This window comes from Schistocerca cancellata, chromosome 8 (assembly GCF_023864275.1).
Source record: "Schistocerca cancellata isolate TAMUIC-IGC-003103 chromosome 8, iqSchCanc2.1, whole genome shotgun sequence".
In the NCBI taxonomy this organism is placed as follows: Eukaryota; Metazoa; Arthropoda; class Insecta; order Orthoptera; family Acrididae; genus Schistocerca; species Schistocerca cancellata.
The window spans coordinates 45985228-46000666 of NC_064633.1; the positions used below are offsets into that span (position 1 = coordinate 45985228).

Here is a 15439-nt window from a genome sequence, read left to right on the forward strand (position 1 = left end):
TGGTTTACCGATCAGACATTTTTTGCATCACAACACCGGAAGACTTTGTATTAGTTTCGAAACTGTTGGTGAATTTTCCATGTATACCACATATTAATTCTGTCTTTTAATAGCTTTTATCAAGATCAGCTCCAATTAAAGTGCTGGTCACCTGAAGATGTCAATTTTAACGAAAACAGTTGTGACGTAGTAATCGCACATATAGCGACATCTTTCGTGCTTCCAGAATGAGATTCTCACTCTGCAGCGGAGTGTGCGCTGATATGAAACTTCCTGGCAGATTAAAACTGTGTGCCCGACCGAGCTCGAACTCGGGACCTTTGCCTTTCGCGGGCAAGTGCACAGTTTTGATCACACAGTTTTAATCTGCCAGAAAGTTTCATCTTTCGTGCTTGTACGTACACATCATCCAGCTGTGGAAGCACAGAACGATCAAGATTATTAACTATTTAATATGTTCGCCATTCCAAATCCGGGTGGCAAATGCACATAACAAACTGTACTAACCACTGTTCCAGGTCTACAGACCACTTACTTTCCTGTCTAAAGTAAGCAGTTTCGCAATGGGTTGTTATTAATGTGAAGTGTTTCTGTACTATAGATAGTCTACATCTTGTTACCATGACGCAATATACTCTCGTGGATGCCCAATATCAATTAAATTCCCGAAGTTAGTTCAAAATGTTTTATTTTATAACTAATGACACTCTGCTTACGACTGCCGCTCGTGGATTCCAACTTCGCCCACGATACCGCCTGTCCACAAGTACTGTATTGAGTTCAGTATGTGTTCTGCTACACTCGTGGTTGTCTTCCCGTCCACAGCATCGAGACGGCCCCGGGGCGCCGACTACGCGCCAAGCCGTCCATGCGGAGGAAGACAGCCCCCGCCTGAAGCGGCTGCTGGGTGGGGGACCCGCAGACAAGAAGGCGCGGCCAGACACCAACAACAACAGCAGCAGTCTGACGGCCGTGACGCCACCGCAGCAGCTGCAGCAGCGTCTGTGGGTCTACCAGCCGCCTCCACCTCCTCCTCCTCTTCCCCCTCATCCAGCGACAGCACCAGCACCAGCAGCACCACCACCACCTCCACCTCCACCACCACCTCCACCAACAACAACAGCACCTCTCGGCGTAACTCCACAGCAGATCCATCCGCACGCTCAGACTCTGCCACCACCTCCGCCGCCCCCAACGGCCCCACTACCTCCAGTGATGCCCTCACAGCAGCCAGCACTCTTCCAGGAGCTCCAGCCACCCCAGCCTCCGCAGTCGCATCCTCCGTGTCCCCTTCGACAGCAGCCCCCAGACCCACCAGAGTCATCACGAAAACCCCAAGACCTGGTGGCAAACCCGGTCTCAGCCGCCGACACCGCCGTTGATCCGCAGAGAAAACATAAATGTGAAGAGTGCGGCAAGCTCTTTGGCACCAAGACGTCTCTCAAGGTACGTACACTTGTAAACTTGTTCGCTTCACTAAATTAAGTCAGAGATGAGTGCTTTAGTAAGTAGAACTGTAGGGATAGAACTATTCAGAGTAAACTAAGTAAGGGAACCACTTCAGGAGGTGAATGCAGCGTAGAAAAGGAACGAAATATTCATATCATGTGCGGAAATAAAATATGAGTCTGCAATAAAGGAACTACTTGTTGCACAGTACATTACACGATTCTTGCCTTCTCCCAGTTCCCTATGGAATCTGCAATGTTAAACACTGCTTTCGGCAGTAGTAGTGGAATTTCATGCCTAAATGCCCCTCCTGTTGCCACCACTTCCCAAATAACTCGATCTGAGTACACCTTCAGTTTGTAGATCTTGTGGTCTAAGGTAATAAAGTTTTCTAAGTGTTTTCAAAGTGTATGACTTAGAGGAAAAGTGGCTACCGTTCGGCATTTATATATATATATATATATATATATATATATATATATATATATATGAAGACGCCAACATTGAACATTGGGTGCAATATAAGCGCTCAGATGTTGCAAGATATATTGTCTCACTCTTTCGAAGGGTCCAAGCTGTAACTTAATAGCGTCACAGGTTACTCTCTGCTCAAGCTTCTGAGTGTGCCAAATGCCTGATAAGGAGTAAAACTTGTTATGTGTGGAGATTTTCTTTAAGGCCTGAGTTTTGTGATTTTTGGGACTGTTCTTCAAACAATAATTTGTCCTAGTCATTCAAGTTTCAGTGATCCTGATCCACAATGTTTATTTCAGTTTTATGATTGTTGCTGACTGTTCCACGTTTTCATGTCCAAAATGCAGTGTAAATATCTGTCTTCCTAGACAACAGCCATGTTTATACTTCCCTGGTTCGCTGAACATTCATGAGCTCCATCGAAACCTTTCCACTACTTCAAATCTTCATATAGTGTCCGTAAATACAGTGGATTCGGAGTGTACATTCTACCAACATTTTTTCATATTCTATTCGCGGATTGAGGAAGATGTGTGCATTAACCCGTCGTATCTCATTCTGGTAAACTTTTAGTAAGATACACGATGATGGAAGTATAAAGGTCATATAGTCTTCTTCGAATTAGAATAAAAGGAACTCATCTCCCAGATCAGGAGCAAAAAATTGCATAAAGGTCACCGACCGCCGTGTCGGTTTCATTCGGTTGCGATATACAATGGGACCAGCACACTGCTCTCCCGGCCGTATTCTCTGCAGTTACACAAACGGATTTCGCAAGCACTACTTTTCTATTCTTCCAAGCACTCCTGTTTAAATTCGCTGAGTATTTCTGTTACACTTGCGTGGGCTATAACGAAATTTTACTATCCTAACGCTCAATCTCTTCAGTTTCTGCTGTTGTGTCTGCTTGGCAAGGACACAAATCACATTAACAACAGAGCAGATCGCACTTGCTTCTTGAAAGAGATTTTCTGTACAGCTGCGTTGCATTTTCCCAGAAACAATGTAACGTCTTGCATTACATTCCCTAATACTGGCATTATGCCACTCTCCCATTTTCTGTCGTATCTTAATTTTACCCCTAAATACTTACATTAAGTAACGTGTTCAAGATGTTCATCGCTGGTCATTTAGTCAGTTAGTATATTTTTCTTTCTCTCGTTATAGTTACTGTATTAAACTTATCCACAATGGAAGAGAGATAATATTCATTGCACAGAGTGGAAATTTCGTCTAGATCTTCCAGCAGTTCATTACGATTGTTCAACGACGGTACTCTTCTGCACCCAACAGCATCACCATCGAACAATGTGTTAGTGCTGCTCATAGTGTCTGATAAATCGTTTAGGCACACAGAAAGCGTTAGAGGTAGGACCACACCTCTTTAGTTGCTTTCGGTTGTATGGAATGTTAGCCGCTCAACATAACGTGCAGCGCTCTATTAGACAAGTATTCCTCGATCAGTCACATATACGAACATACTCTGTATAATCGTGTCCTGACGTCTTCGAGCCACTCACATTCCTGGGAACCTATTCTGTACCCTCGTACCTTAGTTAACAGTCTGTAGTAGGCACAGTGTCAAATGCTTTCCAGAAATCTAGGAGAATGGAATCTGCCTTTTTCTTTCCAATTTCTCAGGGATCGTGTGAGAAAATAAAACACCTTAAATTTTTGCACAAGCGATGCTTCCTAAAGTCTTGCCAGTCTGCAAACAGGGGCTTCTCCGTCTCAAGAAACTTTGTTGTATTCGAAGCGTGAATATGTTCAAGAACTACGAAACGAAGTAGTTTCATGGATATTGATGTGTAATTTTGCGGGTTATTTCTTTTAGTCTTCTTATGCACTGCAGTCACCCGCGCTTTTCTCCAGTCGCTGGGTAATTTGCGTTGGGTGAGAGATTCGCAGGCTAAGTATGTGGTCATTGCCATAAAATACTCATAGTAAGACCGAAATGGGATTCCATCCGGACCAGGCGACACATTTAGTTTCGATCACTGAAGATGCTTCTATACACCGGGGTGCCCGTCAGAATATCCTCCATATGGGAGCCTGTGCAATGGTCAAATGACGGTACATTTGATGATTAACTTCACTCAGGTTATTTCACATTTGGAATCGAATATAAACTCATTAGATACCAGCGATTTCTGTTCTGGAATTCAGACGACGCAGCCACTGGCTTCTACCGTGCCCTTACGAGAAATACTCCAATCTGAATTTGGGATTTCGTAGCTATTCACTTCCAGCTTCAAACAACTTTCTGTTTCTAATACGTCTGCTTTCATCGTCATCTGGACTACAGACCTATTCCATCTTTGAAGTACCCACCCAGCTTTATCTTGGTCTTTCTAAGGATCTTTTACCTAAGGAGCTAAAGTATATGGGTGTTTTGGTAGTCTCCAATGTGGCATCCTTTGTAGAAGTTGTAGCTAGGTTTGTCGATTGGACTTGATCTTCCCTTTTGTAGCATATCCTAAGGTCTTCTCTTGTGCCTTCCTTTCTTAGTGTGTGTAATCTTATGCAGCCTTTTACTCGACCTAGGAATTTCATTTCTGACTCGTGGATTATACTTTTCCGCTGTTTAGTATTTCCCCATATTTCGCCTCCAGATACCATTGTGGGAGCAGCTATTATCCAGTAACATTTTATTTATATGTTTTCTTAATTTTATTTCCCAATGTTCCATTGGTAGTTTCACATATCATTTGGTATTTATGCAAACTTATTGTCAGTGCCGAGTCCTCATTGTTATCTGGACGTTAGTAGCTTTAATAAGCTATATTAACTTTGGGACCTTACCATGGGTGCTCCTGCAATTTCCTAACACAATATTAAAATTTTCTCTTTCCTATCTGTGATGACTGACATTGTCTGAGAGTAACATGGCTGATCTATCTTTGATTTCTAGTGTGAATTTTAAATTGTTGTTAACTTACCTTATGTATTTCACTAAGCATTTGACCAGCGTATAATGATTTTTGGCACTGCCATCCCAGATTTTACAGCAACTATACTAACACTAGCCTATTGTAATGGCAATATTTAAAAAAAGGAAAGTAAGAATTCCTAACTTGACCTTTAGTTCACAGCTGGAGAGTTTCTTTTCTGCTCCAGCAAGTTAAGTGCTTTGAGTCAGTTTCGATTCCTTTTTACTATTATCGTATTAGACAATATCTTTCATAGTCTGTTATTTTTTGGGTATTCAGTTGTAGCACTACTGTGTTTTTGTCCATAATTGCTGTTGACAACTTAACACTTATCCTAACTAAGAGCAATCTTGGGGATCAATAATGTTTTTTTTTTCTTTTCACCAAGTATCTTTCATATTTCCCTAATATTACCTCAATTCTGATGACTGTGTTTCAAACAAGGAATCTTTCCAGATTAAAAAGTTTTATTCTCTACATCTTTCTTTATATTACATACGTCCAGTCGCTTGTCAATCTGATCCAGCATGGTGTTCCTCTGTTCTTCTCAAAAGTGCCAAACGAATTGTTTTATAAGCCTGTTGTTATATCTTCTGTATGAATGCCCAAAGCGTTTCACAATCGTACTCCATGTTTCTTATATAATGTTTGATTTGATAATTTTCGTTAAAACCATTATCCTAAACTTTTGTTATTTACAAATATTTAATTAATAACCAAGCACTTGATTGAACTGAGATATTCTGGATTTCATAATTTTTTTTAAAATATGAAACTGTTGTATTATTACATAAGCACCATATAGTTAAAGATTTATGATTATCATTTATGCTTCTTTCGATTAATCGCTACATTTTAGATAGATTTTTCTAAAACACTTCCTTGTATTGTTTCTTAAAATGATTTAACTTTTTTATATTAATATTTGTTACTCAAATGCAGTCATTTTAATAACGATAGAAGTTATTTTTTATTTTTGAATTTTATCTCACTATTATGTGTATTAATATGTTTATTTGTAATTTTACACTAGCTAGGTTTTCAGAAAGTGCAATAACTTTTCATTCTACACTCTGAAAACCTTGGTACAGCACATCTGAAAAGTTTTAGAGAGGAACTGACACCCAGTAGTAGTCTAGTACCACTCTTTAGGGCCCTAATATGTTACTCTTACTTTCATGATCATGACTGTGTACTTTGCATTGATTTATAAATTTAGATTGAAACAAAATATTCAAATTTGTGAACCTGAATTTTCTTATATGGAAGAGCAAAATATATCTGTTTCAACTTTGTATTTGTATTCTGGCATTTACGAACGACTATATGTTTGAAATTGAATATTAGTAATGATCAGAATTTGGCTAACTGGAATTCAGCTTGACTTTCATCTACAGAGGTCTGTTCTAACTTTTAATAAATGAAATCTGTAAACACTTTAATGCCAACTTACAGTAGACATATTACTCACTAGTTATCATCTTCTCAGATTTATTGTGAAGGATTATGCTTCTTTCTTTGTGAAATTTTGCACGTTTTGCCTGCCTTCAAAAATTATTTGATCGTCTTTTATGCCTTTCTTATGACCACAAAAAGTCAAATTTTTATTTTATTTGTCTAGCTTTAAATCATTTTTATGTTATTATTGTTGGTGTATCTTCCTACAGGTCCTTGTAGAAATGTAGGAATCAGAATTAACTGTTTTTTCCTGGGCAATTACGAACACTGCAGAATTTCTTGTAAATGTTTATGATATTCAGCTTTACTTAAGCCAATTACACTTTTATCATTCTTAAAACATAGACATTATCGTTACCACCCTTTTGATATGGTCATAAATGTGTCATAGAGAACAACAATATTGCCCGCGAAAGGCAAAGGTCCCGAGTTCGAGTCTCGGTCGGGCATACAGTTTTAATCTGCCAGGAAGTTTCATATCAGCGCACACTCCGCTGCAGAGTGAAAATCTCATTCTGGAAACATCCCCCAGGCTGTGGCTAAGCCGTGTCTCCGCAATATCCTTTCTTTCAGGAGTGCTAGTTCTGCAAGGTTCGCAGGAGAGCTTCTGTAAAGTTTGGAAGGTAGGAGACGGGGTACTGGCAGAAGTAAAGCTGTGAGTACCGGGCGTGAGTCGTGCTTCGGTAGCTCATTTGGTAGAGCACTTGCCCGTGAAAGGCAAAGGTCCCGAGTTCGAGTCTCTGTCGGGCACACAGTTTTAATCTGCCAGGAAGTTTCATATCAGCGCACACTCCGCTGCAGAGTGAAAATCTCATTCTGGAACAACAATATCATTTCTTTCCTTTTCTACCAGACATTTTGTTGTGTATGCTATTAAGATTGCTGCTATTATAGCTGCTGTTTCTTTTGTTGTTTAAGTTGTTTGTATCTTTAATTTTTCACAGGATCATTCATTTTAATCTTTTCATCGCAACATACTGATGATACTCCTTAACATTCTTAATTATTTTACTCTATTTTTGCTTATGGCAAACGTATTTGGTTCTGTGACTATTTTTATCGATGAGCTGATTCATGCAAATCTATGTTCACTTCATTAACAGATTCTTGAAAATCTCCTCCTGTTTGTGGTATTGTGCTAAGTTGATACACATAAGTCTTTACTAATTTTAGTGTCATTTTGACACTTTTATACACTTTCTTTAATATCTTCACCTCAATAAATGTTTTAATCTTCTCTCTAAATTAAAGTCTACATAAACACACATCTCCCATATTCATTCCCTTAAGACAAATGCTACAGTTTTCCCCTTAAAAATAGTGCAGTGAAGTTCACTTATTTGATTCTATTGCTTGATCTTGTCCTGCATCACAACCAATATCATCATCAACAAGAAAAAAAGCTCTATCTTCCTCTCTCTCTTCGGAATAGTATTCTGTAAACCAAATTACTATTGACCAGGAAGACATTTCATTTCTTCACTAAGGATATTCTCTTCCAGCCTCATATAATCTTCACTATGCTTTTCTATTTCCTGATTTTATTTGTCAAAGAATATGTCCCATAAAAAGTACACTAGAACAGTGTATATTTTCTTGGAATGTTTCGTTTTTGCCTGTTACCAGACATAGAGTTCCTTGACATATTTTTCGTAACTTTTGTCTTTCCAAGCTCTGCTCACAATGTTCTCTAAGGTTGCTAGTACTCATAAAAAATTATCAAGTAGGAGGAGGATCACTATCAGAGAAGTCACTGATGATGGTATTATCTACACTGAAGTGCCAACATTGGGTGATTTGAAGGATATGCAGCAAGATTTGAACAAAATAGATAGAGTGTGGTGAACAAAAACTCACTTTAAACTAAATAAATGTAAGATGACGCCCAAAATAAGAGATACAGCGCAATAGTATCTAGTTACATGATTGGGACTGAAGCATAATACATTGCTTGAACATAATGTCTGATAATGAAAATCAATATGCAATTTAACGTACTCATGAAAGCTGAAGCAAGTGTTGTGAATGCAATACTTATATTTGTTGGAAATGTTGCAAGGCATCAGCAACAAAAGTCGTTTAAATGTTGCTAGTTTGATTAGTTTTGGAACAACACTCAATGTCTTTATCAAGTAGCCATGACAAAAGACGTATACAGTCTTTAGAGAGGTGCTACTAAAAGGTCTTAATAGGTCGATATGGCCCTTACAAAAGTGTAACAGACATATTCCAAGAACTTAAATGGGAATATTTTGAATAAAACTCACTGGATAAATTCAAAGGATTGGTATTTGAGGAAGACCATAAAATACTTATATTGTCACAATAGGTTTCAAAGAGCTAACGAGAAAAACATAACAATGTTTAGGTCACTTATAGCGCCATACAGATTGTCATTTTACACTTACTCTGCACCAGTGAAATATGAAGAGTACGAAGTATCCTCCTCTACATACTAAGAAGCGGCTTTAGCAGAATATTTGTAGATATAGAGATGAGCTAATGGTATTTTCATCTTTCACAACTAATGCAAAATACTTATTTATAGGCAACTTCTTTCTGTCAAATAGATTTATTTCTGATCTCCATTGCCATATTACTCTTCTAATGAATTCAAGCTGTAACATATTACAGAGAGCGCAAAATTCACATCTCTCCTGATTAATATTCTATTTTAACTATATGTCTATCCAAAATTTTTTGTTCCTAATCGTTACAGTGTCTTTAGTTGTATTAATAATAATGACAGAATACTTACCAGAAACCAATAATTATTCTTAAGCCATTATTTAATCATGTTGCAGTCACTTTGTCAGCTTTAATTCTTTCTATTTTATTACACATTTCACTTTTCATTATCTTCTAACTAAACAGAAGCATGATTACTCAACAGTCACCACAATTCCAGAATGCTCTGGCCTCATGTCAGTATATATAGTTCAATTGCACAACCAAGTCCTTATACATCATTGTATGACCTCCTTGCAAATTTCTCCATATAAATGAGAATTGCTTTATAATTGTTGTTGAAGGAGATAATGTTTCTAAATTTCGTATTGGACCTGTTTACCTTGAAACTGTTATTCATTGCCTTTTCTTAACACCCACTTAATATTTGCCTTAATTTTTCCCCACATCCATGTTTTAACGATTTTTTAGTGATATTGACACTATCCATAATCTATGTAATAGTACAATATGTTTTCCATTTCACAAAAATAACACATAATAGAACCAAATTCTAGATGGGAAAATATGTATTTAACTTAATGTAATAAATTCCATTTTCATTTCACTCACAATACAAACATCAGATTAGTACATTCAGAAGGACGATGGTTTAATCCCGCATCCGGCCATCCTGATTTAGGTTTTCCGTGATTTCCCTAAATCTCTCCAGTCAAATGCCAGGATGATTCCTTTGAAATGGCACGGCCGACTTCCTTCCCCTTCCTTGCCTAATCCAATGAGACCAATGACCTCGCTGTCTGGTCTCCTTCCCCAAACAACACAACCCCACTACATATTCATACCATACCATATATGTAGTCTTACTACAGCCCAAAAAATATAATGGGCTCATACACACATAAAAAGCTACAAAAATTCTGCACAATGTTGTAACTTTGATAGAAACTGTAGGCATAAGTTTTATAGATAGCATTTCCACACAAATTGTCAAGTTACTAAGAAACATTGAAGAGGTAAACTAATGAGTTCTTTGAGTCATTATGCTGACTGACATCAAGTAGTAGTTCATATTTGCTCAGCATTGTATTTCTCTTCTCTGTTGAAATGTCAAAAGTGGTTGTTCTTTTGCATACTGGAGATAGACATGTATATTGATGTCTAATACATTGTCCGTATTCATAATTCCTCCTAAAATCATTTTCATATACGTAACATTTAGTGCAATGTGTGTATCCCAGACTGTTTTTGGTAGCTGTGAATATGTACACATTGTTACCATAAGATAAACTGGGTGTTAAATTACTAATTTTAATATTCCTTCAATTCTGAACTATTGCTGCATAAATTATGGGACCTTTGTAAGTAGAATGAGTTTTACTTATTGAATACTCTTCCTGAGTTTCTCTAATTACTTGGAATAGCTTAAATTTGTCACAGGTATTAGTTCCTTGCTTTTGAAAAAAAAAAAACTTAAACATTAGTGTCATGCAATATTTTGTGTAATGTAGTATCTTGTAGAGACATCTTTTATTGACCTGACGCATTCCACATCATTAAGAAGTGTCATATTCATGATCTATGGAACAAGTATTAATCTAATCTAATCTAATCTAATCTAATCCTCAATCTATAGTTTTTTTGCTCGTTTATAGCATGGCATTCTTAGTGCAGTGGCAGAAAGTACATTGCATGCTGTTAATTACTACACACTGCTTGGTACACTTCTGATTTGGGAACTCCACATATGTAACACATATCCCTCACAGTATTTTACTTGAATTATTAAAAAATTCTAACATGCATCTAATTCTAACTGAACACTCAAATGTGTGATAGTCCATTTGTGTTCTAATTGCACAAAGAGATTTATATACGTTGTCTTTAAACTGATGTCTTTGAAATATAACCACTCATATTTGATTTCAATACATGTATTGCATTTATAAAGGCACACATGGAGCACATCCTGGCAATGCAAAGAGGGACATATAATGAGGATGAGGTGAACTGTAAAAGCTAATGCATAATTCACTGTTTCTGCAATGTACAACTGAAGTAACATACAAAATCAAAAAACTGACACTCTTGGAAAAGAAGACTCTAAGGGAAAGTACATATTATCGACAAAGTGGCCATAATTTCACATTAAGCGGCCACTAAAGGAGAAAAGAAAAAGTCACAACAAAAATGAAAGTGTACAACAATCATACAAAATGACAAAATTTACAGATGATAAAATTCTTTTGAAATCGCAACTCCACAGTTCAAGAAAGCACACGAGAATGCTATCTCATAATCATTGTTATGCAAAGCCTGTAAATGTCTCATTAATAATTCAAATTCTACTGGAGAGTGCTGAACACACATGACAGAGAACCTAGGAACACAGGGTGGGTTTTGGTTGTGCTTCAGTTTAGCTACAGATTCTAGAACCACGTGAAGGAATGAGTACTAGAGACCACCAAAGCAGTTTCGCCATTTCCTACAGTTGTGACTGTTGTTGGACGTGATGTTATTTTGTAGTGCATTTGTAAATACTTTGCATTCTACATATATGTTTAAGCTGTTGGAAATGTGTACTTCATTTCTCAGGCAGAGAATATACTGCTGAACAAAATACTAAACAGTTTCACGACTGTTTATATGTGGACACTTAAGCCATATTTATAAATTGTGCACCATCTTGTATCTTGAAACAGAGGACGTCTTTTACCAAGGAACATGTGATACTTGCAAATAAACTGAGTTCCTTGTATCCCTCAACAATCTTACCTGTCTTGAAAATGTATTTTTTTTGTTTCCAATAGCTTTCATTTCAAAATCTATTTAGATGATAATTGGTGTTTGATAATATGCTTCTTTAATTTGATTTCATGTACTTATTATTTTGTATTAGAGTAATTGGGTAACAGATGATTTAAATACAATACTGACAACATCTTATGGATTGAGCGGTTTTAAATTTAAATCGAGTAGTTGTTCGTAAGTACATGACCATATTTTCACATATGCATAGACTTTAATTATTCATAGTAACTTTTGAAATTTGAGAAAAAGACTGCAGAGCTCACAACGCGATTGTCGTTATTTAAAATAGGAATATTAAAATGTATTAGTATGTATTGTCTAGCCTTTTTAGGTGCCCATGGGATGTAGATCTTCTCTTCCTCATTGTGTCCAATATTCGTTCTACACTCCTGGAAATGGAAAAAAGAACACATTGACACCGGTGTGTCAGACCACCATACTTGCTCCGGGCACTGAGAGAGGGCTGTACAAGCAATGATCACACGCACGGCACAGCGGACACACCAGGAACCGCGGTGTTGGCCGTCGAATGGCGCTAGCTGCGCAGCATTTGTGCACCGCCGCCGTCAGTGTCAACCAGTTTTCCGTGGCATACGGAGCTCCATCGCAGTCTTTAACACTGCTAGCATGCCGCGACAGCGTGGGCGTGAACCGTATGTGCAGTTGACGAACTTTGAGCGAGGGCGTATAGTGGGCATGCTGGAGGCCAGGTGGACGTACCGCCGAATTGCTCAACACGTGGAGCGTGAGGTCTCCACAGTACATCGATGTTGTCGCCAGTGGTCGGCGGAAGGTGCATGTGCCCGTCAACCTGGGACCGGACCGCAGCGATGCACGGATGCACGCCAAGACCGTAGGATCCTACGCAGTGCCGTAGGGGACCGCACCGCCACTTCCCAGCAAATTAGGGACACTGTTGCTCCTGGGGTATCGGCGAGGACCATTCGCAACAGTCTCCATGAAGCTGAGCTACGGTCCGCACACCGTTAGGCCGTCTTCCGCTCACGCCCCAACATCGTGCAGCCCACCTCCAGTGGTGTCGCGACAGGCGTGAATGGAGGGACGAATGGAGACGTGTCGTCTTCAGCGATGAGAGTCGCTTCTGCCTTGGTGCCAATGATGGTCGTATGCGTGTTTGGCGCCGTGCAGGTGAGCGCCACAATCAGGACTGCATACGACCGAGGCACACAGGGCCAACACCCGGCATCATGGTGTGGGGAGCGATCTCCTACACTGGCCGTACACCACTAGTGATCGTCGAGGGGACACTAAATAGTGCACGGTACATCCAAACCGTCATCGAACCCATCGTTCTACCATTCCTAGACCGGCAAGGGAACTTGCTGTTCCAACAGGACAATGCACGTCCGCATGTATCCCGTGCCACCCAACGTGCTCTAGAAGGTGTAAGTCAACTACCCTGGCCAGCAAGATCTCCGGATCTGTCCCCCATTGAGCATGTTTGGGACTGGATGAAGCGTCGTCTCACGCGGTCTGCACGTCCAGCACGAACGCTGGTCCAACTGAGGCGCCAGGTGGAAATGGCATGGCAAGCCGTTCCACAGGACTACATCCAGCATCTCTACGATCGTCTCCATGGGAGAATAGCAGCCTGCATTGCTGCGAAAGGTGGATATACACTGTACTAGTGCCGACATTGTGCATGCTCTGTTGCCTGACCCCAGGAATGTGTCAATAAAGTTTCCCCTTCCTGGGACAATGAATTCATGGTGTTCTTATTTCAATTTCCAGGAGTGTATATTTTCATTATCTTTTATGTTATGCCTTATTTTCCATTTCCCATGTCATGTCTTGCTCCAAAGGCTTTTCCTGATAGTTTCTCCACCTTGTTTTCTATTTCACTAAATTGTGAACACAATGAAGGATATTCTCAAGCATAAGGACATTTTTGAAAATGGTGTACTGCCAAAGTTCTGCATTTATGGAAATAATGTTTTTGTTACACATATTCACTATAAATCGAAAAGCCACATCTATTTTCCTTGCCCTTATTAAGTTAGTTTCTTTGTGCAAGGTATTTGATGGAATTATTTCACCTATATACTTAAATTTTTTCTCCCATAAGCAGTTTCCATACACAGTATTTTGGTTTGCCTTCTTCACATCTCTCATATACTCTGTTTTTAAAAAGATATTATGTAGCCCTGCTTTTGAAGCTGACTCTTGAAGATGATATATCTGTGTTGCTTACCTTCTTACGTTCAGCTAAGACTGGAAGGTCATTTCAAAAAGCAATACAGTCAATATTCTGATTATTTGCTCTTCTACCAATTGTGATTTTGTAATTTCCATTTCTTTATCTTATTATGCCAGTTTTAACTCAAAAGCTCTGGAAGTTTCAACTAAAAATTAAATCAGGAGTTTTGCATTTGTCAACGTGCTTTTTATGTTCACCACTGATTTTAGCCACCTCCAAATTGCTTTAAGGTGTTGAATAATGCTTCCCTGTCAATCGAATCATTTGTTTTTGTGAACTATGTAAATGTTACACAAATGGTTTTGGTTCTCATTCTTCTATATCTGATTATAAATTTCAGGATGAACCCTGTCAATAACAGGGAATTTTCAAAATACAATGGGGGAAGGGGTTGTATTCTATACTCACAGCAAAAGTTTTTAAACATAAAAGTCTCAGAATTTTTTTAACAACATAGGTATTGAGGTGTAAGTCGGGTCTAGATTCTTGAATTGCTATTTAACGCAATCTTTGCAATACCAACACATTTTCCATAATTTTAAATACCGATGGGGTGGTACTTTATGATCAGGGGCAAAAATTAAATAGAAACAAATATTTCATTAATTTTCATTAACTTTTACAAAGCAGAATTGCTTTGAAGATGTTATTGATGAGTAAAAAGAGTCCTGAAACTGAAAATATGAATTAGATATAGTGTGAAAACTCAGATCTACTAATAAGAATTAAATTATGGGGTTACGTTTTACTCAACAATTTATAACAATTACAGAATCCAGTAAAAGAAATCATTAAAACAATTTTTTCCAGTTTTTAAGATATAAGGTACGTGATGAGGTTACAAAATCTTCAATATGTCGGCATAAGCTGACCACCCCTTGTAATAGTGAGGATTGAAATTTGTTTTACACTTGATAGCCCATTTCCCAAGCCTCCTTCGTACTCTCCTAACTGAATATCTTCCCAGTCTGTTTATAATGCTTATTGTGGTCAATTGTTGTGGTCAATTTTATCACCTTTTTTTGTGGATTTGGTGAATTAATGCTGTTTACCAATCTTCTGGTACAGCTACTGTTTCGCAGACCTATTGGAAGATTCCATGTAGCCTCATGACTGTTGATTTGTTTTATTAACTGAGATTTCCAGATTGCATTCTTTGACTCAGAGATGAATTTTAATTTCTTATGATTATGAAAAACAATTAATTGATAATCTACCGAAAGACAGGTGTTTATGAATCAATATCATAATATCTGTAACTCCGGATGTGCTACTTGTTTCCATCTTCTTAAGGTGCTGGTGATGTATAAAGGAGAACCAGACCTCACCGACAATCTTTCAGAGCTCATGGTATGAGCTGAGAAAAGGAAAAAGTGGCTAGTAACATAAGTTCGAAAGTGCAGGCCTTAAC

At 38.4% G+C, this 15439-nt stretch overlaps 1 protein-coding gene across 1 annotated transcript in view; it reads left to right on the plus strand.

Annotated features, from left to right (window-relative positions):
• LOC126095330 (zinc finger and BTB domain-containing protein 45-like) overlaps positions 1 to 15439 on the plus strand; it is a 559429-nt gene that overhangs the window by 526241 nt on the left and 17749 nt on the right. Inside the window, exon 6 of the mRNA XM_049910136.1 lies at positions 826 to 1446. Coding sequence (XP_049766093.1) covers positions 826 to 1446 — 621 coding nt within the window. The remainder of the gene's footprint in view (positions 1 to 825; positions 1447 to 15439) is intronic.